Source organism: Pelmatolapia mariae, linkage group LG8, assembly GCF_036321145.2.
Source record: "Pelmatolapia mariae isolate MD_Pm_ZW linkage group LG8, Pm_UMD_F_2, whole genome shotgun sequence".
Taxonomy (NCBI): domain Eukaryota; kingdom Metazoa; phylum Chordata; class Actinopteri; order Cichliformes; family Cichlidae; genus Pelmatolapia; species Pelmatolapia mariae.
In genome coordinates this window covers 3,100,866-3,127,761 of record NC_086234.1, presented here as the reverse complement: position 1 = coordinate 3,127,761, position 26,896 = coordinate 3,100,866, and the positions used below count along the sequence as shown (strand labels likewise).

At 44.4% G+C, this 26,896-nt stretch overlaps 1 protein-coding gene across 1 annotated transcript in view; it reads left to right on the top strand.

Moving 5' to 3' along the window:
• The window catches only part of LOC134633578 (wings apart-like protein homolog), a 33,894-nt gene extending 10,438 nt beyond the window's left edge, over nt 1-23,456 (top strand). The window contains exons 4-20 of the mRNA XM_063482438.1: nt 726-1,099; nt 2,895-3,019; nt 9,616-9,711; nt 9,806-9,976; nt 10,064-10,200; nt 10,607-10,718; nt 11,005-11,250; nt 11,559-11,670; nt 11,775-11,872; nt 13,349-13,425; nt 16,510-16,646; nt 16,750-16,865; nt 17,036-17,209; nt 18,379-18,592; nt 18,689-18,777; nt 19,169-19,264; nt 20,623-23,456. Of these exons, the coding sequence (XP_063338508.1) occupies nt 726-1,099; nt 2,895-3,019; nt 9,616-9,711; nt 9,806-9,976; nt 10,064-10,200; nt 10,607-10,718; nt 11,005-11,250; nt 11,559-11,670; nt 11,775-11,872; nt 13,349-13,425; nt 16,510-16,646; nt 16,750-16,865; nt 17,036-17,209; nt 18,379-18,592; nt 18,689-18,777; nt 19,169-19,264; nt 20,623-20,688 (2,440 nt within the window). The 3' untranslated portion in view covers nt 20,689-23,456. The remainder of the gene's footprint in view (nt 1-725; nt 1,100-2,894; nt 3,020-9,615; nt 9,712-9,805; nt 9,977-10,063; nt 10,201-10,606; nt 10,719-11,004; nt 11,251-11,558; nt 11,671-11,774; nt 11,873-13,348; nt 13,426-16,509; nt 16,647-16,749; nt 16,866-17,035; nt 17,210-18,378; nt 18,593-18,688; nt 18,778-19,168; nt 19,265-20,622) is intronic.
• The last annotated feature ends 3,440 nt before the right edge of the window (nt 23,457-26,896 follow it).

The window sequence follows — 26,896 nt, the reverse complement described above, 5'->3', positions numbered from 1 at the left end:
GAGAAAATACAGATTTAAATGAGACTGTTTCAGTGTGAAAGTAGTTTATTATAACAAGCGAAAAGCCATTTATTATCAGGTTTGAGAGGAGAAAAACATAAAGCAAATACATAAAAATGTATGTAGGTAGTTGTTTATGCTGTGTGACTTCTCACTGGCACGGGGACATATTATTCAGTGAAAACCAATCTATGATGCCTTTCATTTCACACGTTTTACATCTTTACCATATTTCCGTCTCAGCGTGAGGCCATGTGCCTCTTTGGTCTCATTTCAGTTGCTGAGACTTCATTTACTTCCACTCCGCTGTAATATTTTGGCAGTTAAGCGTAATGCCCTTTGTTTTGCCAAGAAGAACGAGCGCTCAGTGATTTTATTTATTTTTTTCATTTGAATGAAAGGACCTTGGTCACAGATAAAAGTCCATCCATTTGAATCGCAGGGTTTTTTCTTTTAAAATGCTGCAAGAAATCAAATTTAAATTGAATTTGCTTTCATTACCTGGGCTGAAAACGATAAATTTTATGAGGGAAAGGCTTGAGAAAGTGTTAATTAGAATATGGTAGTTTGCCATTTCATGTTCGTGCTAATCATGAAACACATTAGACTGAAGCCTGAGATGAAAAATCCTCTCCACAAGTATACTTTTACACATTAAAATTCAGTTTTAATTAAGTCGTCTCAGCAGAATATTAACGCCGTTCCTCTGGATGTCCTCTCCGCAGGTTCAGGCAGACACAGACCAAGTCAAAGAAGGACAGTAAGCTGGACCTGTTTGGCTTTGAGGACTCGGAGGCCCAGCAGGAGGAGAACAGTACCGACAGCGCGGATGGCCGGTCCAGTTACAAAATCAAATACTTTGGTTTTGACGACATGAGCGACAGCGACGGCGCTGAAGACGACGACGACGGCAGAGCTAAGGAGAGGAGGAGGGCCAAAAAGAAGGCCGCCAACACCACAGTGACCCCGGTGGTCACCGTAGAGGAAATGCCAGCTGATGACCCGCCAGATCCGTTTGAAAGGCTGGAAGTCCAGGAAAGGCCGGCAGTCAAGGAGGGCAAGAAGAACTCGGAGAAGCAGGAGAGCAGGATACGAACAGGTTAAAACACCAACACTGTCTGACTGATAACGCCGATGTAGTGACGAGGATATCTAGCAAAACCACCTTTTTACAAAATCAGACAAAGAGCCGTGTGCAAAGTGTTACAGTAACATGAGCAGGCTTGTTGTTTTAATCCTGTGCATATCATCCAATTAATTAAGGAAAGACTGAGCTGACGCGTGTATCAAATAACAGCCTGATCCCAACTCGCCGCCCTGGATCAGGTGTCTTGATTATGGACCTCTCCTTCAAGGTCAACCCATTGATCTGCAGGTCAAAGTGATAATAATGATTTAAAGAACTACTTAAGAAGCACTCAGAGAATGCTTTTTGTCTTTTCATATTTAAAATTTCTGATTTAAGTATAATCTGTGGTAACGTAAGCCAACACGACTGAAAAGCGTCGGCTTCACTCGCTCACTCGATCTCTTCAGTGTAACACTTGTTGGTCCTGTTGTGTTATTTCATGTCTGGCGCCTCTGTTTGCTTCACACTGTGTGTGAGGTGTGTACTCAGTGAGCTGAGAGCAGGGAGAGGGGAATGGACTGCAGCGACAGCAGTGAAGGCTGAAATGAAACTCTGGCAAATAAATTGGTCGAATAACATTTATTTGTTTTGCAAAGTTGAAACGATGTTCAAGTTTAGTTGGACGTTGCCTTATATGTGAAGCGATGATAAAACGGGATTGTTGCACGCCTGCCTTGAGCCTGCTGACACATGCCTCTCTGAGTCTGACTGAGAAAACCCTCTGACACCAGTTTGTCCATCGCGCTGTTTCTGGAACAGTCTTTTAAAGAGAGAGTGAGATTATTAGTGGTCCCCCAGTGAACACTGATTTTTGTCATTATTTTAAGGTCACAGTGAAACGGCCATCATAGACTCTGTAGCTACGACAGTGTGCCGTAATTCCATATGAAATGAAATAAGATGAGATATACTTCATTTATTCCAAAAGTAAGGAAGTTACTGTGTAACAGCAGACAAAACAGTAAGCACAGCTTGGTGAAAAGGAAAATGGAAAGATTATAATAGGTTTGAACAGTTTATTGTAGTGGGTTAGCGTCACTAAATACACAAACACATTTTGCCCTGCACCTCATTCAGCTTGTAGGGTTTTTTTCTTTTTTGTGTCTCTTGCACACTAAAGTAAACGCCTTTTATTACATCAAACTCTGAGTCTCTGAATCTGGATTTTCCTTTTTCTTACTGTATTTCCTTCTATGAGCGCAGGTGGTTTGAGGGGCATTCACATTACTCATCTTAAATGCAGAAGAATATAATAGCTCAATAGAATATATTTACAATATGACAAGACGAAAAAAGCTGAATAAAGTAAAAATGGCACGATCGGGTGGAATAAAACTGGAGCTGTGTGTCCTTTTCTTGTTGTTTTGTGTATGGATAAACATTGGAGAAAGCCAACACGCCAGCATAGACTGAACACACGGACACATGCACAAACGGTCACACTCTAACAACAAACACAATCAGCTAATCCTGTTTCACCATCCAGCAGGACTGCTGGAAATGAGCTAAAGCTCACAAACAGACAGACAGTTTCATTTGACCTTGTTTCTAATAACATGTTTTTTTTTTCTCTCATGTGGAAAAACTCCTGGATTTAAACATGAAGAAGTGTGTGCTTTCAGACTCAGGCAGCTCATGAGCATATCGCTTCTTTCTATGTGTCCTGTTAAAAATAATTAGTTTGGCCAGGAGAATGGCTTTAAAAGTATAAATAGATGTGACATAATCTCAAATTTAATTACTTAAAAAAAATGTTTCCCTGCAGATGTCCTGGACTTCTCAGAGGACGGCCTCAGGGTGGTGGCCAGCGGCCCGAGGAGGCTGCCTCAGGGCAAACCTGCAGAGAAGAACCCGGACACCCTCCGGAGGATCTTCAGTGCACAAAAGAAGGTCAGACGTGACACCGCTGCTGAGTCACATGAGGGTTCGCAGTGTTTATGTGACAGGCTGAGAGTGACTTAAGTGTGTTGAAATGTCACCTGGATGCACTGCAAACGTGTGGGCCAGGAAATCTCGTGCAGAGAGCCAGACTAAAACTTTATTTTGCCTTTATTTAACCAGGAAGCCCCTTGGCAGTAAAATCCAAAGAAGCACACAGTTACAGAGCTACAAAGACATGAAACATAAACAGACATGAGACTGAAATCAGAAAACAAGGAGCATAATAGAAAGTCTGGCTTAGCAGTAGCAGTTACACACTAAAGATCATACAAATAATTGTCTAGTTAAACTTAAGAGTTAGTCTTTGAGGAGCCACTGAGAAGAGTCAAAATCATAGTAAGGTTCATACATTATGGATTAGTAAAAATCTACTGGTGCTGTTGTCTCCTTTAGGCTTAGTTAGAGGCCAAGTAGCAGATCATGACGTACAGTGGTAATATTCGTGCTGGATAATGAGCACGATAACATGAATTGTGATATGCAGAGAACAGCAAAGAGTCAAAGTGTCACCATAATTATAATCAGGAGCATTTAACAAAGTGCTCACTAGAAGAAAGCGTGTCATCCAACCTGATAGCAAACATTTGTAGGATGAATTAGTCCCTATTCTGAGAGTGAAGTGCCCGTAAAATCAATCAGTGAACATCTTCATAAAACAAGAATTCAGACAGAATGAGCGGATAAAAATCAACTGACACCAAACACAAAGGAGTTTCATCTTTGACGGATGAAGAAGCTCGTTAATCCATATGAACCTCTTCAGAGAAACGTCCTAATCTCTAAATGTAAAACCGGGACTCGTTACAGAAAGAGATCTCAATGTACCTGTGGGGACGAGACTGTCCACCCACGTCCTGTATGACTCAGTACTGTGTGTGTGTGTGTGTGTGTGCGCGCGTGCGTGTGCGGGCAGAGCTGAGGTTTATCAGTGCATCGATGAGGGACGGACAGAGTTGTTTCTGAACATTTCTTGACTCCTAGTCTTTTATTTATCCGCCTGCTAATGGCCTCTACCTCCCCATCTGCAAATCAGACTATTGATCTCATAAGAGCCGGGTCCCCTTTTCATAGCGGAGACTGATCGATGCTAGCGAGCCGCAGCGGTGGAAGTGCACATCTTAATATTACTGTAAATGAGTTGCCAGCGTCTCATACCTGAGGCGGTGTTTATCTCCTGTCTGCAAGCCTCTGCGTTCAGAGCCTCTCATCAGGTGAAAAACTTGAAGTGAGAGATTAATTGGACTTACTGGCGTTAAACTGTAGGAGTGTTTTTAATCAGGCCTCTCTGCCGCTTCCGTACTTTTCCGAGTTTGTCCTAATGAGCTCTGTGACGCCTCTCTATTACGGCCGCTTTTTAATTGTGTTCTCTTTAGTTTGCAGGCGTTTTAACTTTGTTTGAAAAGGTGATGCGTGATTATCGTTTTAATTAGTAAGACTGATTTCTGCATCCAAATTAGTTTTGCGGCAGCGTGTCAGGATTTGTTGGAATGTCGTAATTTGTACCAGAGTTTCTGCCTCTGGAGTTAATAACGCAGGCTGTTTTTGCTCCGCTGATTGTCCTTTTAGTGCCGTATCTTTGGGAATCTGCTGATCCAGTACTGTTTCCCTCACTTTAACATGCTGCAAATGCATTGGATTCATCTTATTATAAGGTCGTGTAAGGTAAAGGACCTCTGCAGCACTGTGAGCAGACTCAGCAGAGCCAATAAAGGAATTAAAGTTGTAGCAGAAATCCTGAAACTTGATTAAAAAGAAAGATGTGTTGATCGCAGCTGATCATATCTGCCTAATTAGCCCCATATTTGCCTCATACGACCTCATATGCTCTTCCAGCATGTCAGGTGGGTCCCACGCCAAAATTATCTATGTGAGGCATTATCTAAATTAACTTTCATTTCAGTGGCAGGCGTTTTCCACCCTGGAAGTTCTTCTTCCATCCCATCTTTGCAGCTGGAGACTTGCTTTCAGCTCAGGATTCTTTGAATGCCTGATGTCTCTTATACTGTCAACAACCCTTAAGAAAAAAATCTGCAGTTCCTCTAATGTCCACTTGAGACTCCCTCTAAAAGTTAAAATGTTGAATTTTGCAGCAGGCAAAGAATAACTCCATGGTGTTCTTCTTTTTATTGCTCACCTGTTTATTTTTCTTCCTATAGAGGCATGACTGCTTTCAGTGATAGCTAGCTGTCTTTTAGCCTTTTGAGTTTTCATGGCCTCATCCTTTCTAATTATTAGGGTTGGGCGACTGGACGAATATATCGACTAGTTTTTACAAGGGTGATTTATTTATTTGTTTGCCCATGAGTAAGTTTGCTAATAATGATGGAGCTAATAGAAGCAGTCAACAGAAAAAAAAAATAATAGCGCTGTTTTAACAGCACCCTCTTTCATCTGTGAGCAAATGCCCCCTTCTCAGTGTGCGCCCAAATGCTTGTTGATGGAGCTGCAGAAGCTGGTGATAGCCTAGCATACTCAGGCGGATGGTGGACACGTGCATGCTCATGCAAGTTAGTCGTGTTTGAGTACTTTGCTTGCACTATACGTCTGCACAAGCAGCACACCGCTTTGGTTACATCCTTAGGTTTCCCTCTTTTATTTGGTTTAAAGCCAAAGAAATCCCAAATTGGTGACTTTGTGACTTTATTTATTTATTTATTTTTTAGCGCTGTCAGCGTTAACGCGTCGTCATCACGACTAACGCAATTAACAATTAACCCATCTGGAGCGCAGACTGAGTCAAAATCCCTGAAATGTCTCTGTCAACGCATTTTGGCAGTTTCTCCTAATTTGATTCATTCTGCGCTCCAGATGGGTCGAGAGCGTTAAAAATTTTAATCGCGTTGACCGTGTTTTCGCTGACAGCCTTTTTGGGGTTTTTTTTCTTTTTAGGGGGGGGCAGAGAGAGAGAGAGAGAGAGAGAGATTAGTTCATCTATGTTTGGACTTCTGTGTTGTAAACGCACAAATCAGTCCGTGCATGATTACATTGCTCCGCCCATCAAAAAGTCTGCACATGCGCGAATATATCGTCCATCTGCGATTGTTGGACTGACGATTGCGGGTTGGAAAATTTTTACAAATTGCCCAACCCTACTAATTATATCCAAATTTTACACTCATACCTCATAGATCTCCGATACATACAGGTTGTATGACATGAAAAAGGAACTTTGGAGGTGGGAAACGTACTAACTTCACACCGAATCACAAGACACTTTAAAACTGAAATGCTTCAGAATCCACAGCACTTCCAGCAGCCTGTCTTGTCACGGTTCATTCTGGCTACAAGGGGGAAAAAAAAAAGCATGGCATTTTGGGTGACATATTTTCTGCAGCCTTCTTTTATATACAGACTTTGCTTTAGAAAGGGGAAATGCTTTGCTCATTTTGCTCCTCGTGTCTTCTGCACAAACTTATTTATTGCACTGCAGTCTAGTTGCACACTTTTAAATGACCTGATTGGTTTGCTCTGATAGTCTGAAGCCTGTCCTGAGTATGAGATAGCTTTTGAATCTGTGCACCTGCAGAGAACTTTTTGAAGTGCCAAAGTATGAAGTTAATTTCCTCCCTGTTACAGACAAGCAGTAATGGCATTAGAAGACACGGTGCCCATAGGAGCATAATAACGCACTTAATGTACTCTCTCATCCTCTCTTGTTCTCCAGTTTCATGCTCTGACTCCTAAAATAACTTTCCTCCCTCTCAGTTGAATTTCTGTCTCCATCGCTTTCTCTTGACCGCTTCATCATACTTTTTACCTCCCTGTATTAACCCCCCCCCCACCCCCCGGGCGCAGTACATCCCAGATCTCGCTCCATCTCCCATTAACGTGATCGAGAGCGAGAGAGGAGTGCAGCTCATTATAAAAATAATAACCCTCGGAAGTGAGCGGCCTACGGAGGAGTCGTCAGAACTCTGCTTTGATTACAGTAAACTGTACGTCTGTGCCATCAGCTGAGCCTAGGCGTTGTTAGGTTATTGAGCTGAGGACTCTGGGAGATATTAGATGTTACCATAATGACAACACTTGGACAGGCTCATCCATATTTAGGAGATGGCGCTGGCTTTGTTTGGGAAATGTTTTTAAGGGACGAGCGGTTATTACATCCATAACAGTGACCCTCTCCACTGTCCTAATGTCGTTCATTCCACTGCTGTACCATAAAGACTCATTATCATTGTATAAAATCTACAAAATTAACACACACACACACACACACACACGAGGATGGGTGCTGGGGTTGAAACAAGCACACAACAGCATAACTGGGGCGTGCCTGCTCTTTAACACAAAGTAACACTTCCATGGTTCGGTCACACGGAGCTGGTATCTGCTGGATGGAGACGTTCACATAGGATTTGGTTTTACTTTCCGCCTCCGTGAGTCTGCTGCTGTGCAGGTGGCAAAGCATCAACTGTGCGTGTGCTCTAAGCAGTGAGCTTCAGAGAAGGATGACAGGAATGAGTAATCACCCGTCCTGCCGATGGACACAGTCACGATGACGTCGCCACAGCAAAGCTTAGAGATAAGTTTTTTTTGTTGTTGCAGTCCTGATGTTTTATATAAAATAAACTGACGTTATTCACCCAATTTATCTGCACTAGTTTAATTTCAGCTCATTGTTGGAGTCTTTACTGCAGACTGAGTGTTATTTATGGCCCAAACACGCAGAGAGGAGCAGACAGACGGGAGAAATGAAACGATATTCATCAAGTTAACAGCAACGTGTTACGTTGGCGCCAGTGCAGCGAAAGCTTCCCGATCAGTGGTAACCGAGCATAAGGAGAGGGAGAAGCTGACGGGGAGAGCAAAGTTTATCAAAGAAAATCTGTAGGCATGCGTGAAATGTCTCCAAACTGTTGGCCCTTTGCTCTTCGCTTTCTCAGTACCATGTTCACTCTGGCACTGGGCGCTAGCGGGAAAGCCAGAATCAGAGGGCTGTCCGAACCAAATATGCTCCCCACTCTACACTTGTTTCATATTCTGATCATGGCGGACATCGTTTTCCTCCGGTGAAGTCGGGATAACTAATTCACGAGGTTTGGCAGTGAAGTTGTAGTTTGCTCCTAATGCACACCCCGCAATGCCAAAAACAGCGTGTTTTTTGTTTTTTCTTATATTTTTAATCTGGCCCATAGCAGAGACACGGCACGTTCACCCCCCTCTCATCTGTCCCATACTTCTTAGCAGCAGGTGGGCGGGGCGGGTGGGCTGGGTGTCTGCCTGTGTCATTCAGATTACTGTCGCAGGCTTTAATTTGGTGTGTTGATGTTCCAGCACAGCAAAGCTCATCCCCAAACTCCCCTTTGTCTCTGCTTATTAACCCCGCGGTGCAGAAATCCCCTCCCGCCCCACCTCCTCACCGCTCTTCTCCTCAGCCAACTCTCTCCGCTCGTCCTCTTTTGTTTTTCATTATGAATGCCCCGGCAACCACCAACCACAGGTTTGGCAAAAATATACAAAGAGGACAGGAGATGAGCCAAGGATGAGGGTGGACGGTGGCGTGGGAGGGTGTGTGTGTTTGTTTTTTAAGTGTGTGTGTCCTGCTGTTTGATCAACGCTGGCAAACTCTGCTCAGTTTAATGCGCTTCCCCCTCCTCCGTTTCTGCTTCACTCTCAGCATCAGTTTCTATCCACTATATCCGCTTTTATTTATCTGCTCTCCTCGATTGTTTCAAGTTGACTTTATTTTATTTTATTTATTGATTTTTATTTCAAAGTTCTCTTAAAAATCATAAAGATACAAAAGAACAGTTGGTCCACGGTGAACAGCAAAGGCTTCTGTCTGGTGAACTTGAAATATTGAATTTAATATTTTTAGAAATTTGGAGAAAATCAGGAGTCAGAAAAGGTTTAAAAGATATAAATTAAGTCAGTTTTCTTCTTTCTTTTTTTTTTCTAATTTTGAAATGATTTACCGAGAGATTTACCAAGGATGAGACGTCGACTGCACGTGTGCAGAAATGTCTGCATACTGGTTATAACAGGTTCCAGGTAAATGGAGCGGAGTTCACAACAGCTGCTTAGATTTTGTTCTCATTTTAAAATGGATCTGTATTTATAAATATCGACCCTGTACCATATTGCCCTAAAAATCCTCTGCTGTGGGTTCTCACATTAAACACTTTGGTTTCTAAACAAGTCTGGAATCGAGCGTCTTGGTTTCTGTCTGTTATCCACCAAAATCTCCTGAATTTGAGAGGCTTTGCTTTAGTAACAGTTCAGTTATTCAGTGTAATCTTCTCAGACTTTAGTTTTGTTTGGTTTGTTGGCTCCTGTTTTGAAGCCTTGAGTTTACAGTACGGTGTTGGATTTGTAGAAGTGCATCCTTTTGCTGGTGCTGTGCAAACACACAGATATTTGTGTGCTCAGTAGCATCCCAAGACACAGCAGGGCTTGTTTGTCAGGTATTTCATTAATACTGCTGTAAAAAGCACCCACAGCACAGTGCACGCTGAAGCCTCAAGTGGCCATTTGAGGAACTGCATGTCTGTTTCCAGCTTCTGCGATGTTTATGTTTTTATATGCTTGTGTTTGTTTTTCAGTCTCCCACCAAAGCGGTGTACAACGCCAGGCACTGGACATTGGAGAGCGAAGAAGAGCCCCCTCCACCTTTCTTCGCACGATCACAGACGACTCCTGTAAGTCTCGCTTTCAGACCAAATATTAGATTTCAGCCTGCGTCAAAAACAAAGCAGCTGCAGCTTACTCATGTCAACCTTCCTCCGTCTCCAGGCCTCAGCCTCGGCTGGAGGCTCCAGTAAGGAGCCCTCTAACTCTCAGAAGGACGATGGTGTGTTCAAGGCTCCGCCCCCTCCTCCAAAGGTCACAAAGTGTGTCACTGTCCCTACAGATCCATACCAGGACACCGTCACTGCACTCAAGTGTCACAAAGAACATAAAGAGGTGCACAGAAAATGTTCTCCTTGAGCTCACTCCACATCACGCTGAAGAAACACCAGAAACATCACTGTCTCTCATTGTGCTTTGCAGCTGTACACAGTCGTCCAACACGTGAAGCATTTCAACGACGTGGTGGAGTTCGGGGAAAACCAGGAGTTCACCGATGACTTTGAATACCTAGCTACTGGTCTGAAGAGCGGACAGCCTCTCAACACGCGATGCCTTAGGTGAGAGTCTCCACGGCCCATGGGAAGTTAAAATTTTCCCATATTTACCAACAACAGTCCAACAGCCAGTGATTACAGGTGATATTTACAAAGAGCACCTTTCATACACTCACTTTCTGGTTATAACAACAATACAAATGAGATGAAACCAGCTGTGGAGGTTGTCTTGCATTGTCTAACATGCATCAGGGTTCAGATTTGGGAAGTGGGATATAAAAAGTGTTGAAATTTGGGCAGAAGGTTCAGAGACATCATCTCACATCAAAATCACTGAAAACCAGCATCGGGGCGCTAATGAAGGAGGCAGAGCGATACATTTTCAAAATTTAAACCTCATTTTCACACTTAAAAAAGCTCATTTTGTGTGATTGTTATTTTGTGTTGATGTTCTGTGTTGTGTCTTTAGTGTGATCAGCCTGGCTACACGCTGCGCCATGCCCAGCTTCAGGATGCACCTCAGGGCCAGAGGGAAGGTGGCTCAGGTCTTCAAAACGCTCAACGATGCCCCACAACACCCGGTGAGGATCAGCAGCTGAGCACTGAGCCCCAGACTCAGTGCTGTTCACTTTTGTTATTTGTTGTTTTACATCCAAAATTCAGAATTTGTCGTTTAACAGAATGAACAAATAATTTGGTGAGAACTGATTCTGGGTCAGGTTAGTGAGTAAATATGCTGAAATCCAGTGTCTGTAATCTGGAAACAGATGTTTAAAAAAACCAAAGAAGGTGACCTCTGAGAGAGCTGAAGGAGGTTTGAGAACAACAGTAAATAATTTAAAGTTTCTTTTTCTGTCTCCTCTGCAGAACTTGGCTCTGTGTACAGCCTCTCTCATGTACATCCTGAGCAGAGACCGGCTCAACATGGATCTGGACCGGTCCTGCCTGGACCTGATGATCCGCCTGCTCGAACTGGACCAGGACCAGGGGGGCGGGAATGGGGCGGACTCCACGGTCCAGTTCAGTGCCAAGGAGATCGCCAAAATAAAGGAGAAGATCAGGAAGCTGTGTGACACGGTGCACAACAAGCACCTGGACCTGCAGAACATCACGGTACAGAAACGCACGCGGCGGCGACATTAAAATTTCACGTGTTCAGAGGGGGTTTATTTTGAGGGCGGAAAAAGCTTTGAGCGATTATCTCGACTGCTCCGGTCGGGGTGACTCACAGACTCCCACATGTGTCAGGGTGTTTCTCACAGATCTGTTAGAGCTGAGCCAGAAAAACACAAAACTCAACTTCTACAACCACAGGAAGCGGCCCACGGTGCACCCCCGCATAACTCCAATGTGTTAAACGTGTGAAGTGATACTTGACAGTTTAGATTTAAGTTCCTGACTCCTCCTTCTTCTCCCTACAGACGGGTCATTTGGCCATGGAGACGTTGCTGTCTCTGACTTCGAAACGAGCAGGTGACTGGTTCAAAGAGGAGCTGCGGCTGCTGGGAGGACTGGACCACATAGTAGACAAAGGTAGACCATTACACAGAAGTCCAGCAGACTCCAGGAGAAAGAGGAAAACTGTCAAGCGTTTCATTTCTCACCTCGTGTCCTTGTTTTGGTTTCTCTGCCCACAGTGAAGGAATGTGTGGATAACTTGAACCAAGAGGACGATAAGGAGAAGCTGGTGTCGTCTTTGTGGGGAGCTGAGAGGTGTTTACGTGTGCTGGAGAGTGTAAGTGCCAAATCAAAATAAGAAAAGACATGACAGGGTTTTGTTTTTAAAGTCCACTTGTGTTCTCTTTTTTATAAGCCTGCAAGGCTCAGAGTGAAATGTAATTGGAAATAAAAAAACAGCAATAAACACACATTATTACTTTGATGCCAAAAACAGAGAATATAAAGTAACAAAGTGAAAAGAAGCGTTCAGTTAAACTCTGCTGGTGTGAACAGGCGAGGAAGTTTGAGCCGACATGCTTCCTTCGCTGGGAGACATGTTTGTTGTTCTACACAAAGACAGAAATTAAATTATGTGAGGGGGAAATGAACTGTGAGGAAACCTTATTAAAGTTTTACAATTATCTTTGGGCCTGCTGAGGTCCACTTGCTCAAATGTTTTGTACCAGTGACGACCGTGACAAGCAGACCACCGACTACAACCACTCAGCTCTTTGAGTGAATCCTTTTAAAAAGTCTTAAAGTGGCATCGCTGCACAAATGCTGTTTACACCCCTGTGCCCCTCCCGTCCACATAGTAGGACTACGTTAAATCTGTAGTCTGTATTTATTTATTTATTTACAGCTGAGCCAGAAAGCACCAAAAAGTTTGGTGTGGCCAAAAACATCCAAACAAGATAAATGCCTCCTTTCCACTAGCACCTGCTCTGCTCGGCCCCACTCGCCTCTGGTAGTTTTCCGTTACGACTGAGTACCACTTAAATAGGGTGCTGTCGTTATAGCAACACAGACCGAAAGCCCCGTACCGTCACGGCAATGGAGGACGCCGAGGTGGTGCTAAATCAATGCTGGACCATGGCACTGGTTTGTGTGCGGTCATTTCCCTCGTTGTTTGGGGGTTTGATTCTTGCGGAGTCGCCGCTCTCATGACTCATCTAGTGATGTCACTCCCTGGCCAGTCAGCAGTATGCTGTCTGTTTATTGCATTCTCAGCTTGCTTGGAGCCCCACCTGAGCAGGTACCAAAAACAGTGTCTGGTACCAGGCATTACCACCTAATGAGCAACGCTAAAAACCAAGTCAAGCCAAGCTGAGTAGGTACTTGTGGAAAAGAGGCTTAAGATGATACTGATGAAGAATTAGGTTCTTCCTAGCTAGCTTAAAACTACTGGTTCTTTTGAATTTGCTGACTTCTTTGATCGTACAGCTGGGGCAGTTTGCATTAGATGTGGTGGTCTGGGTCCCACCCGCTCAGTCACGTTGAAGCTTCTGTCAGATTTCGGGCTGGATGCTCGTCGTCACGTTTCCCGACATGTTTGTTCAGAAAAGGTTTAACACCTGTTTTGATGTTTGAAAATCAAAACCGTCACTAAATTTGACAGTTGGCTTGAACGTGATGATGGTGTTTCAAACTTATTTTGTTTGGAGAAGCGTCCTCACACTGTGGAGCAGAGAGCCAGGGGAAAAATATGAAGTCAAGTTAAAGGAAAATAAGTGAGTTCATTGTTGCTCTCCTGCTGTGTTTGCACTCATAGGTGACCGTCCACAACCCCGAGAACCAGAGCTACCTGATCGCCTACAAGGACTCGCTGCTCATCATCTCTTCTGCAAAGTGAGTGATTACACACGGTCCTCACCCCTGATGTGTTCGTTGTGGAGCCGCTCTGCTCTGCTTAGTGTGCTGCTTAGATTCAGCAGTTTTTATCAGGTGGCACGTCTGCTGAAAACTTCTACTTTGTACTCGCTGTTTTGTTGCCTTTTCCTTTTCCTCTTTTATCATCTTTTTGTGCCTTTGAAGTCGGATTTCTGAGCAGAGATGGACGAAAGCTTTCCACTGTTATTGTGAAAATCAGTAAATGTGGTGATGTAACAGCAGAATCTTTAAACCCGGTCACATTGAGCCCAGATTACCTCAGCTGCTGTATATCCTATGTGTGTGTGTGTCATCTTTTTGTTGCTTCATTTCCTGGTTGCGACATCCTGTCAGTCATAGCGGTGACCTTTCGACCCTGACCCTGACCCCTGCTGTCAGCAGAGTCTCCGCTGTGGTCTCTGTTCATTCTTTAATGTGTTTTAGTCCTCGAGTCGTCGAGGTGTTCTGATTCATACAGACAGACCAGATTTTGTGCGTTTACGGTTTGTTTTATACATGGGTTAAATTTAAGTATAATTCATACTTAATAAACAAAGAAAACTTATTAGTGAGCTTCCACAAACTCTAAGTAAATGAATTTAATTTTACAGCTGGCTGTGTCAGCGCTGCTGTCTACAGCAGTGAAATGCTCTGTTTTGTATTGAAGAATAAACAGTTAAAATCTCCCCTCTAATCATTTGTGGATTCATCACATTTCTGTCCTGTGACATCTGATTTTCCACCAGCTTTCCAGGTTTTAAATGTACGACCGGCACAAAGTGCTTTTCTGGTCTTTATGACCACTTTATCCAGCAAGTCACATTCACCCTTTCTCACATTCACACATCTGGCCATGTTGCACCATTTAATCTCACCTGAATCTTTGGCCTGTGGGAGGGGATTAACGCAGTCACCTGGAGAACATGCGCCGCACAGTGAGGCCCAGCTCATCCGACTACGTAAACATGAACAAGTCAAGTGAGCACCTGACGTCAGCCCAGCGTCGGGTCCCTCCGTCGGTAAACTGAAGCTCCTCTCAGCTGCAGAATGATGCACAAATCTCTGTACTCACTGTTCATTAAGTAAAACTCCAGCATCTGTCACGCTGCGCTGAGTTAATTTACCTTCTCGCTCCTTCTGCGTCCTTTGTGTGACCGGACCTTCGCCCTCTGCAGAAGGTCTGCAGTGAGGGTGGGGGTCGAGGATGATGAGGATGAAGGTCGAATGGCTCGACAAAGAGCTGCTGTTCCAGTGGGCGGGTGACACAGGCCTCAGTCTGAGCCTTCAGCTGTCCGCTGCGCTAACTCGATTAACCCCAGAAACTGCGGGGTGAGTGGGAGAGCAAGCGAGCACCGCCATCTAAACTCTCTCTCGCACGCACGCGCGCGCACACACACACACACACACACACACACACACGTGAAGTTATTCTCACACACTCCAACAGTGTTTACTCTTCATCACTCACTCCTGTTTTCCTCCTCTTCCTCCTGACTCCTCCTGGTTCCCGCACACGCTGCCCTCATTGTTTCAAACCAAACTCGACCCTGAGCTGCTTTGAGACTTTCAGCTGTCTGCAGGATTAATTTAATAAGCCCCGTAACAACCCCATCTCTCTCTCACACAGACGCACACACACCCGTCCTTTTGCTTATTGACGAGCCTCGTCTGCATCTGGACACAAACGCATCACTCTGTGTTAAATTAAGCAGAGCGAAATGTAAAAGTTGTGAATATGAAGCCTGTCACAGAGCGCCCAGCTGTGTGCTGCACCCTTTTCTCCTGACCCGGACTCATTGCTGATAGAATTATCATGTAAAGGAAATTAATGATGCTCCTTGTTTTATTTTTGCCTGCACTTGTTGTCTTGACTGTATTTCACTGTAAGTAAACCAGAAGAGTGAAAGCCCAGCTTCAGGCCTGACTTAGCAAATCTCGAACTGTTGAACTCTGATGAAGCACCTCTGAGCTGCAGCGAGACAATGAATGCAATGAGCTCGTTCAGTCCTAGTGTCGGTTCCACACCCCATAAATGGGACATTTAAGGCAGGAAGGACACCCGGCATAAAATCTGTGTCGGAGCAAACCTGCTAACAGTGCCTTCTGTAGTGTGTTTTAACAGATGGATGTAGCCACCATACAGTCACATCTTTGACCCCTTTTTGTCTCAGTGTTAGTATTTTGGTCACAATCATGTTGGGTTTTCCACCCAGAGGCACTTAGCTGATTTATCAAACAACACAAACAGTGTTGTTCATCACACAGATAACTGCTAATGCTCATTAACACCCAATTAAAACCTGAGAATTTCATTCACCAAACCTGGAGCTCAGACTTCTCGGATGGTCTTTGAGCAAAATTAACTGCACAGCAGGTCTTATTATTTGACAGACAATTGCATTAACAAGTGGACATTTGAGGAACTGCAGTTTTTAGCATTTGCAATTTTCCACTTTAATTTTCCAAAGGTGGACCAAGTATTTCTGCCTCATTTTTACATTCATGTGTAAGTAATTTCTCCTCTTTTCCCTTCTCCTCTGTACCCCACAATCAGTTTCCTGTGACACACCACCTGCCATTTTTTTTCCTTCCTCTCATTGTGTCCTGATGTTCAGACTCTGGTTTCTGCTCTGTTTTCAGTCACCACTGTCATTAGATTTAATTTGGTTATTTACATGAAGCTGCTGCCCTGCCTTGCCCCTCTGCGGTTGCAGCCGGCCTCAAGAAAGAGTGTGTGTGTGTGTGAATGCTGCTCTGTTTTATGATGGAGTAGAAAAGGAAAGAGGCGAGTCATGTTCAGACATCTGGATGTGAGCGTAGTTTGCACTGATGACGATCGAGTGACTGTAAATGAAAAGGAGGACCAGGTGAACCCGCACAGACCGGCTCATTTTAGCTTGAATTTCTTGGTAACACTAAGGTTTATGGGACATTTGTTCAGAGTTATCAGTATGCAGCACTTTCATTTATGTTTTTAGCACTTGGTAAGAAAGGTCAGTAATTATTTGGAAGAAATATTGAGTCTAGTTCTGTGAAGTTACCAGGCCTCTCTTTGTCTATCAGGGCGCTGAGGAGGTGTGAGGAGATGATCCAGCGTTACAGCAGGGAGGTGAAGTCCGACAGAGCCGCGGTGGGGAAAGCGGTGGAGGACTGCATGAGGGCCATCATAGGAGTCCTGCTCAACCTGACACATGACAACGGTTAGTGCACCAAAAACACTCCAAACACACTTTACTGCGGCTTATTGAAACGCTTAAACATTATTAATCTGATGGATAAATACGTGTGAAACTCTGTCTGCAGAGTGGGGCAGCACGAAGACGGGAGAGCAGGAGGATTTGATAGTGACGGCTCTGAACTGTGTTCTCAAAGTCCCTCAGTATCTTCCTCAGGAGCAGAGGTTCGACATCAGAGTACTGGTGCGTATTAAACACGAGTGATGTGACCGTTTCCATCACAGGTTTGGGTTAAAATTAGACTTAAAGTTATTAAAAGTATTTTAAGAAACAGGAATATGATGACAACAGTGAAAACTGAGAGTTAAAATGACTGACCCATGAGTGCCACTGTGTGTGTTTGCTGCGTTCAGGGTCTGGGTTTGCTCATCAACCTGGTGGAGTACAGTGCCAGGAACAGGTACTGCCTGATGGAGATGGAGATGGAAGGAGGCCAGGGTCCCTGCGACTCCACCGTCCTGCTCAACCCTCAGCACCAGGACATCGCCAGCACGGGCCCGCTGAGCGCCATCGCTGCTCTTGTACAGGTACAAACTCAGGAGTGGATGGAAAAACCCAAAGAAGAGTACGACTGAAGTGAAGTCACCACTTTACAAACATAAATGCTCATATTTTAGGAACAAACTATCAAAATGTTTTGTTTTTGTAAATCAGGTTATTTTTTTAGTTTTCGTTTGTATTAAAACTTTCTGCAGCTCAGAGAGGAGCGAGTGTGGATCTACTGCACTCTCTGTCACTTCAGTTGGTTTATTTCACCAGAAAAGGTGAAATTTCCCTCCCAGAATAGGCTCTAAAATAATAGTGGATGCTTTTAAATTCTTTCTCACGTGCTGACCTTCATTCAGATTCATCTCGGTGCTCAGTGTGGACCCTTCTCAGCCGGTCTGGAAGGTGAAAATGAACCTTTGTATGACCGACGTCTCGCCGTGGGTAGTTTTGGTGTCATTTGTCAGGTGTAGAGTTTAGTTTTCTGCTTCCCTCTAAAACAGTTAAGATCAGACTGAATTGAATTTGTCTCCTGGTGTTTGGATGATTCACAGCATTAAAAGAAAAGGCTGATCATTCCCTCACTGCGTCTCTGATTAATGGAGCACAAACATGGTGTGATTAATGTCTGCAGCAGCTGCTGCTGTGAGGAATATTTCAAGCTCACTTTTATGTTTTAGCGTGAAAATTAATACTCGCGCGATCCTTGGAGTTGAGTTTGTCTCGTCTGCGTTTTGTTCTCTTCTGCCGTCTTATTCAGTGTTTCCCATAAGCACCATTAAAACTTGATCTAAATCAAATCAAGCCGTCTAATCACATTGGGATCATCCCCTTGTGCAGACTGAGTTCCAGTTAGGCCAGTGGAAGAATCTGCAGCGGCATCCAGATTTCAGGGAGGGGAGTCGGTCCTAAATATCAGTCACTACCTGTCAGGAAACCATCTGTGAACTGTTTTTATGGATACAGTTTCTGCATTTGAAAAGTGACATTAAACCTGCAATTTTTTTTCCTGTCCAGCAGGGGGCGACCCCTCTGCTGTAAAAACAGTCAGATGGTATCGAAATCTGAGAGGAAGTTATTGGGAAACTTTCCTGATGACTTGATGGTCTCAGTGGCTAGCTTCAAATCTTATTGAATACAAAATGATGATCGTTTGTGTACAGCCTTTAAATCGCTTGACGTTGGTTCTGATGTTCTCTGTCGCCCTCAGCTGTTCCTGCAGCGGGAGCGGGCCGCCGTCCTGGCCGAGGCCCAGACCGACGACCTCATAAAGGAGGCGCCGAAAGCTGCTTTGGACCAGAGCGGCGAGTGGCAGGAGACGGGCGGAGAGATCCAGTGGGTCGCCAACGACAATGACTCCGACAAACAGGACGAAGGCAAGAAGAAGAATGACGAGGAGGACGAGGAGCTGGACCTAAACAAAGGTACAACCAGAGTGTGGCTTTGATTACTCCTGCTGATGATGATCGTTACCATCGAGCAGCAAAAAGTGAAACATGATCCTCGTTTCTCTGTCCCAGCTCTGCAGCATGCAGGGAAGCACATGGAGGACAGTATTGTGGCCTCCTACACGGCACTGCTGCTGGGCTGCCTATGCCAGGGGAGCCCGGTGAGTCTGACACACACACACACACACACACACACACACACACAGTTGTGTATCCATAAGTTGAGAACACGTCACCCTGACTCATTTATTTCCTGGAGACTAACATCAAAACATGATTGAATTGCATGCTGGGTATGTGCTTTTTGTCCCCATAATGCGACTCTGACAGATTTGTGTGTCTGTAGGGAGCTTCTCAAAGTTTTCACCTGCATTTTAAACACAGTAGAAACACATTTACCCTCAAAAAGACATAAATACAGCCTCATGACACACACTACCTGAGGCGTACAGTTCACAGCAGCACTTGTTGTTATGAGGCTTCAGAGCTCGTTTGGATTTGTCTGATTTATCTTCGTGTGTTTGATTGATTTCTTTTGACTCTGTCCTGCAGATGAATGTGACTACTGTGAGAGAGAACCTGCCTAAAGGAGATTTCTCCATCATGACAGAAATGCTGAAAAAGTTCCTCAACTTCATGAACCTCACTGTGAGTCACAGCTTCAATAAAAGAATCCCTGTAATGTGTTTAGTTCTGTTCTAGTGAACACGGAGAGAAAAGTCCTGATGACTCTGATCCAAATGTACTCTGAATATGTTTGGGGATAATTCATTTATTTTTTTTAAATTAAAGCTTTAAACTTCTTGTGGAGATGATCATCGTTTTACATAAAGAAATGTTGCTAAAGCAGATAAGACACAAAAAATCAAAATTTTGACCCCTGGCCTTTCTATAAGCTAGTTTATCAAATTACCGTATATCCTACTCATGTTGGACACATAAATCCGGAAGCGCGGGTCGTTTTACCCAAATACATGAAGGAGGGAAGATTTCAGAACTGAGCGAGTTTGTAGAAACACATCAGAGCTGCGAAAAAACACGGTATAAAGGATGGACGTCGCTACGCTGACGCCAACTATTCTGAAGCCATCTTGTCACAAAAAACTGGATGTGACGAGGAGGGGTGGGTCTCATCCTGAAATCACTTGCTCATTGGCTAAAGACTTGTCAATCACAAGCCATTAGCCAATGAGCAAGCACCACTGGCTTTGTTGAAACGTGGTATGACCAAGATTTACAAGAGCAGGAAATTGTGTACTGAGGCTTAGACGGAGAGCCATTTTCCCATAGGATGCTTTAGGACCAGAAGTCGACTTGCAACCACAGTTATCGCCATCTGGTGGCCATCAGATAGAATGCAGGTTTTTAGGCACTTCGGAACTGGCTTTGTTTTTATGAATGAAGCTACATCTACGCTTGTTTTCACTGTGAAGGCAATAAAAACGGCGTACATTTACTCTGACAGGATACTCGCTGTTATGTGTTACGTTAATGGACACATTAGCTACAATCCCAGCATTTGCTTGTTCAACATAATGTGTTTATACATCATCATTACCTCCAAACAGAACTATCACAGCTGTTGCTGACTGCGAAATGTAGTCACTGTTTCACAAAGGTGGACGCGAGGCTGCTGTAAGTCCAGACTAATGCAGCACTGATAGAAGAAACTCTTTCCACAATATCAAACTGATATATTCTGATTAGTGTTCGACATAATCCTTCATCTGCCCTGTGCTGCTCTCTGCCCGACGTCTGTCAGAGGCAAACTAATGAGAGAAAATTCTCATTATTCAACGATGATTATCAGACAAGTTTATTCAAGAGTAAAATCTGTGATTTAAATAAAAAACGAGCATTGAGTTTGTTCAAATGGTAAGAAAGAAACGATCTGCACGTCTAATTTTCCAGTTGTAATGGATTCTTTTGTGTGTGTGTGTGTGTGTGTGTGTGTCTGTGTGTGTGTGTGTGTGTGTTCATGACTGACCCCTGCTTCCTCTCTGCAGTGTGACGTCGGCACCACAGGACAGAAGTCCATCTCCCGGGTCATTGACTATCTGGAGCACTGCTAGAGAGAAGTCTGTCTCAAATACGTACTCACACAAAAAGACACATGCAACACAACCATCTCCTTCATCATCGTTACCACCACCACCTCAGTCGACCGCTGGAGTAAACTAACGGGACGTCGTCCTCTTCCTCCTCTTAAAGGAGCTTCACCTCGTCAGCGTGCACTTTGGAAACGGCTCGTTTCCTCTGTGACTTTAAAGGATAAACCCTTTAAAGCTGCAGCAGAGATCACATGCTTTTGTTTTTCTGAAGAATCCAAGTCAGTATTTGGTTGTTATTTCTTCCTTTTTCCTCAGTTTAAAAAAGTTGCTCAGAGCGATGTTTTTCTTCTTCTCTGATAAATTCCATTTCAAAGCATCTCCTCACCTTCTCAGCCCCTCCCTCGTTAAAACCCCTTTCGTATCGAGCAATGGCAGATTGGAGTGAAGCTGCCCCCCCCCAGCCTGCCATCAAAGCCTCGCGGCCCTGAGCGCGGCCTTTTGGAGCTGATAACTGCCAAACAAACAAGCTGAGCTCTTTAAAAAGAAAGGATGGCTTTTACTTTGAAAACGTCGACCCCGGCTCCTCACAGGCCGCCTCATTTCTCTCACGCTGTGTTCTTCTCCTCTCTTTGCTGCTGTAACCTCTTGGCTCTGTCTGAAGCAGGTGCTTTAGTGCTGAGAAACCACGTGTATTGATCATTTGTGAGCGGAGGGTGGGAAGCCTGACCCGCGGTGAAGTCGAGGTGGGACTGCTTGTTTTTGCATGACACCTCGTTTCGTGGTGGCGTCGAAAGAGACGCGCGGCGCCTTTGTGCCGACTTCACACCTGACTCTCAAAGCTTTTGGGGGCTTTAGAAACTTTGGACAACCTCTTCTTCCAAAAAGCAGAAAGTTTTTCCCTTTCAAACGATCGATCGCGCCCTCGCTCGACATCAAAAGCTTCGTGTCTCAGCGGGTTCCCGAGCCCTCCGGGCCAGAACCTGTCCTCCTCCTGCTCCTTTCAATTACCGCCAGGCGTTTGAGCTCGCCGCTCGTGGTGGAGCCTTCAATTACATTAAAGGTGGCCGTGGAAGCCCCCCCAGTCTGAGAGGTGAAGGCCAGGCGCTTTGCTTTTGAACTGGGCCGCCAGCAGAGGGGTTTTCACAGAGGAGGTCGATTATTTGTCCCTCCTGCTCAGGTGTTTTTAGGAGGAAACACTTTGGCTGGAGCTCAAGATCCTCAAACCCGCAGTTTAACTTCAAATCCTGTGTGTTTGGACTTTCCAAGAGTGCATCACTCTCTAACGTACATTTCAGCGATCCTGAGATTGGACTGGGAATTTGCAAATGATAGAAATCGGCCCCGTGCTTTTCCGTTAGGCCTTCTGTGGTTTTCATCTTTGAAGCCTTTTCAGATGGCACACCTGTGAAGAAGTCAAAACTCCAGCAGCGCTTACAGTACAAACAGCAACTCATTACACGTCAGCCATTGCACTTGTAGCTTTAACCTGCCCTGGCCTTTCCTGTCCTCTGTGCACCGTCAGTGAAGCTGAAGTTCCAGAAATGTTCCCTGATGGGGGAAAGGGAAGTCTGGAGCCTTAAACGAGTCATTTTTGTTCCTTCTTCCTTCAAGTGCAGCGTTCTCTTGAAGCACGTTTGAGTTGTAACTAAAGGCTTTATTAATAGAATAAATAGATATGATTTAGTTTGAAAAGATTTTCAGCCTCATTGTTGTTAAAAAGCTAAAAAAAAAAGTTATTTAAGTTTAGTGTCACATTTCCTCAGTTTGGAGACTCTCAAAAGAGCGAAACTCCAGGGGAACATGTGAGTCTTTCACACAGCAGAAACACTGTTTTTCCAATAATTTCATTGGAAGATGTCTCGGATAAGCCCCGCCCACTCCATTCAAACCATACAGCCACGGTCTAACTCTCACCGGGTGCCTCAAACTGAGGCGTCCCTTCAGTTGCTTTATTAACCCTTTAATAACCTCCAGCTAATAAGCTTGTTATAAAGGAAGCCTGAATAAGAAATAAAAGAAGAAAGATGGCCGTGAACATCGTTTTAGTGTTGGCTCTTTGTCTGCAGCCATGTTCAGGTCCCCACAGTCGCTCATCAACACTGAAACGCAAACCTGTGACACTAAAGGTCACTGCTGTGAGATAAAGGACACAGAAGCTGTCCATAGAGACCAAAACAGGTTTTTAAATTCCAGCAGGCTGCGCGTGTTAATTACTGCTGTAAATTTGTCGCATTTAATGCGAGTCTGTGGGGACCTCTTTTGGAGCCTCAAGTGGATGCTAGAGGACCTGCAGTTGTTGACGCTAGCGTCGTTTACTTCGTTCCTGCTTTAAGCTAAAGATTCGCCTTTGAATTTCTTTTCTCTAAAACAGATTTTTTAAAAGTCCAGATTAAGAGAGAGAGGGCATCGTCTGAGCAAGCTAACATTTAAAGTTTTCACTTAAAATTGTCTGTTCCTTTTTGCTCTCTGGCGTTTTGTCATCAGCGCCGTGAGCTCCTGCTGCTGTTTGATTTCATCTTTAGAGCTGGAAAAAAATGACATTGAATTGACCTGTTAAAGTTTAAAGATTGTGTCATTGTTCATGTGGTTTTGTATTTGTTTGTCTGTGGACATTAGCACACACACACACACACACGTTAAAACTTCACACTCCTTTATGAAAAGTTTACAAGAGCTTTATTCACAGACGTCTGGAAGAATGAATGGAAGAGCTTTTTGTACATAGTTTCCTGTAAATAGATTGGACCTCCTCATGTAGGAGGGGAGTGATGGAGGGAGTTTGTGGTGGAGGGGGCAGTTTGGGGAGGGTCGCGGGTGGGCCGGGGTTAAATTTAAATTTAGACCGTAGACTCTACTTTTCTGAATCTGATTCTATTTTTTCTTTTTTCTAAGCCTTTTTCTCCCAGCCGTGTTGTTGTTTTTGGACAGACAGAGAGCTTCTTAACGAGCCGCCTGCAGGAAAACTTGATCTTTGTACCAATTTGCAGACCGATGTCTTTGGTTACCTGTACATAATTTTAAAATAATAAAAATTGATACTTTGAGTAACTCTGGCACAGAGTTTTTCTTTCTGTCGTCCTCAGTATTTGAGTCCTCGAACACCTGAAACACGTTTTGGTCCTTTAATGTCTGACTCTGAAAGAATCACAGATATTCACGTCCCCCCTGCACGTCCTCCTCGGGGCACCCCGGGCCTCCGCCGCTGCTCCTGGCCGTGTGGAAGTGCCTCTCGGGCCGAGGCGGGTCCCCGGCCGCTGGCGCTTTGTCGGTGCCCGGGCTGGGTGCTCCGCCCGCGCCCTGCTGCAGCAGCTCGTTGAGGGTGGAGATGTAGATCTGCGCCATCTGCAGGGTCTCGGACTTGGACAGCTTCCGGTCGCTGTCCGTGTTGGGAATAACGCTGCGGAGCCGGTCAAAGGCCACGTTCAGTCCCAGCATCCTGCGCCGCTCGCGGGCATTGGCCGCGAGGCGCCGGCGTCTCTGCGCGCGCTCCAGAGCGCTCGTGTCCGGCGGCAGGTAGTGCAGCGCGCCCCCGGCGGGACCGAGCCGGAGCTCCACGATGGCGCGCGGGGGGTCCCGGTAGTCCCCGGAGCGGTCCGGTGCGAGGCTCCGCTGCAGCAGCGCGTGGAGATCCGCGTGGAGAGCCGAGGGACCGGGACCGCACTCAGAGTCCACGGACACGAAGGGAGCGAAGAGGCTTTTACGCGGAGGCATCTCTGCTCCTCCTCCGCTCTCCCCTTTCTCCTCTCCTCTGTCTCCTTGTCCTACTGTCTACTTCTTCCTCTCCTTCTTCCTCTTCTCCTCCTCTTGTCTTCTTCTCCTTCACCAAACGGCCACAGCCGCTGAGCCTCACCGGGACCCTTCACGTTTCTCGGCATTGATGGGAGAATTTATGGAGTGGGGGGCCTTGCGTGCTTCGGGGGCGTGGACAGGGTCGTGTGCTGCTCAGTGAACTTTGCCAGATGCGCAGCTGGAAGTCGATTAACCGAGTTCATCAAAAGAGGATTAGAAGCGTCTCAGTGCGCCGCTGAGGGCCGAAGAGGAGGACGGAGAGCGCCAGCAGCCACGGTGTGAAGTTTCACTCACACAAACTTCACGTACAGTTTCTGCACGTTAAGTTTTTCAATTATAAAAAGTTTGTAATAAGAGTTTCGACCTGAAAGCAAACTTGTGTCATGCAGCAGATCATTTAAGACCGCAGTGACGTCACTGAAGTGAACCTAAACTGTGGAGAAACATTTTAGCACTCAGGTTTAAAGAAAAAAAAAAAAAGGTGTTTCTATGTTAGTCTGAGTACAGCTGGTACACTTTGCACTGCCTCCATCGCCACACAGATGTTAGTGAATGAAGTATTTCTCTGTTCTGTCACCAGAAATCTGCATGATTAGTTTCTTTCTCACACAGAAACATTTCTCCCAACACGGAACAGTTGGAACAATCATTCATGCTGTGAAGCTGCCCGAACAATTTAATGCAAACAAATTTAAAAAAAAGTCAAAATTTCATTTGAGTTATTAATTAATTTGATGAAGATCAGTGAAAATGGATCATTTGTAAAACAAACAGCAGATGAATAGATTGTCTCTCTTCTTCATTCAAACATTATTACTCTGCAGAGTAAAATTAAAATAAACAAACAAACTTGAAAATGAAACCGAAAAGTAAAAAATAAAAAAAGCTACATGTGGTTTGGGACCAGACCTGGCCTGCCACACTGTAAAATGTAATATTGTGTTTAATTAAAAATATTAAATAGGCTGAACTCAATTTTTATCAATTTGTTTTTAGAACTCAATTTAAATAAGTTACCAGTACTTTTTATGCAAAAACGCTGATAAACTCCATTTATTTGAGTTGTCTTAACTTAGAAAAACTAAGTAAGCTGGAAGTTTTGCTTCTCGGTGCGGAAGGATGAAAGATGTGTTTTGAAAATGCCACGTGACTACAGGTCCTCCTCCCTCCCGGATCAGTCCGCGTGTTCACGGTGCATTTTTTATGGAATAACTTGAGCAAACCTCAGCTCAAGATATTATTGTTGTCATTGCTGTGGATCTTTACTGACTTGGTGAGTAAATGTTTACTCTTATTCAAACTGATTTTGTGGCTTCTCTTAGTTTAGCACCAGGTTTCTAATCTTGCTAGCTAGTTAGTGTTAGCCTAGCGTTGCTGCTGCCGCTGGGCTCATGTTACTTAAAAATTAACACCACAGCCTTAAAAACCTTACATAAAACTATGTGGTGAAATTTTCTGTTGATTGTTTGAAATAAATAAGTGAGATAAGAGCCCAGACAAAATTCTTTGGGAGGTGCAGCCGTTAGGGGTGGGGTAGGGTAGGTAGGTGTGGGATGTGGGGGGTGGATAACAGAGCTCTCCGAAAACGTGGAAGCACTTTTGCAAATATGTGATATTTTGATAAATCAAGTACATATTTGAGCATTACTCAGCTACATTCTCGCCTGAAAATATCTTAAAAGGTTATTTTGTGACCCAGAAAGGGTAGTCTGGGGAAAAGGAGGATCGCATTTGTCGGCCACGGTTGTCGGAGCCTGTGCGCACTTGTAAGCGCGGCAATGGCGGAGGAGCGCGGCTGAAAAACTTATTACTTTTTCTGGGTCACAAAATAAACTTTTAAGATATTTTCTTAAAAGATAAATTTACACAGCTTAATGTAGCTGTGTAAATTTCAAATATCTGCTCGATTTATCAAGACATCACATATTTGCAAAAATGCTGCGACGTTTTCGGAGACTTCTATTTTTTTTTTTCATGCTTTGTGGCAGCTTTAGAACTTCTGTGGCATCTATTAATGTCAAATCTAGCCTTTATTTAACAACATAAGCAAACTCTATGTTACAATGATTGCACAGCCATTAAGGATCAAATCAGTTTCTGAAAAATGTTCTGTTTTTTCTCCCTCTGCTTGCTTCTTTCTGTCTTTGAGGCTCGGGACCAGCACTCCTGTTGTTGGACAGAAAGACATCAACTCAGTGGTAAGGATTTTGGTTTTCTAATATATTAGCAACTGTCAGTGACATTTATATTAATCAGGCTGAACTTTAATCATACTTTAGATCAGCCTGTTTTACTTATTGTTTTGTTTGTGCTTTGGTTTGGGGAAGTTGTTTCTTTACTGATCTTTTCCTGTCTTCTGTTATTAGACTTGAGATATGACTGCACTATGCTGTTGCTGGTGACTCCAGTTAATTCTACAAGACATGCTGTGTAAGTAAAC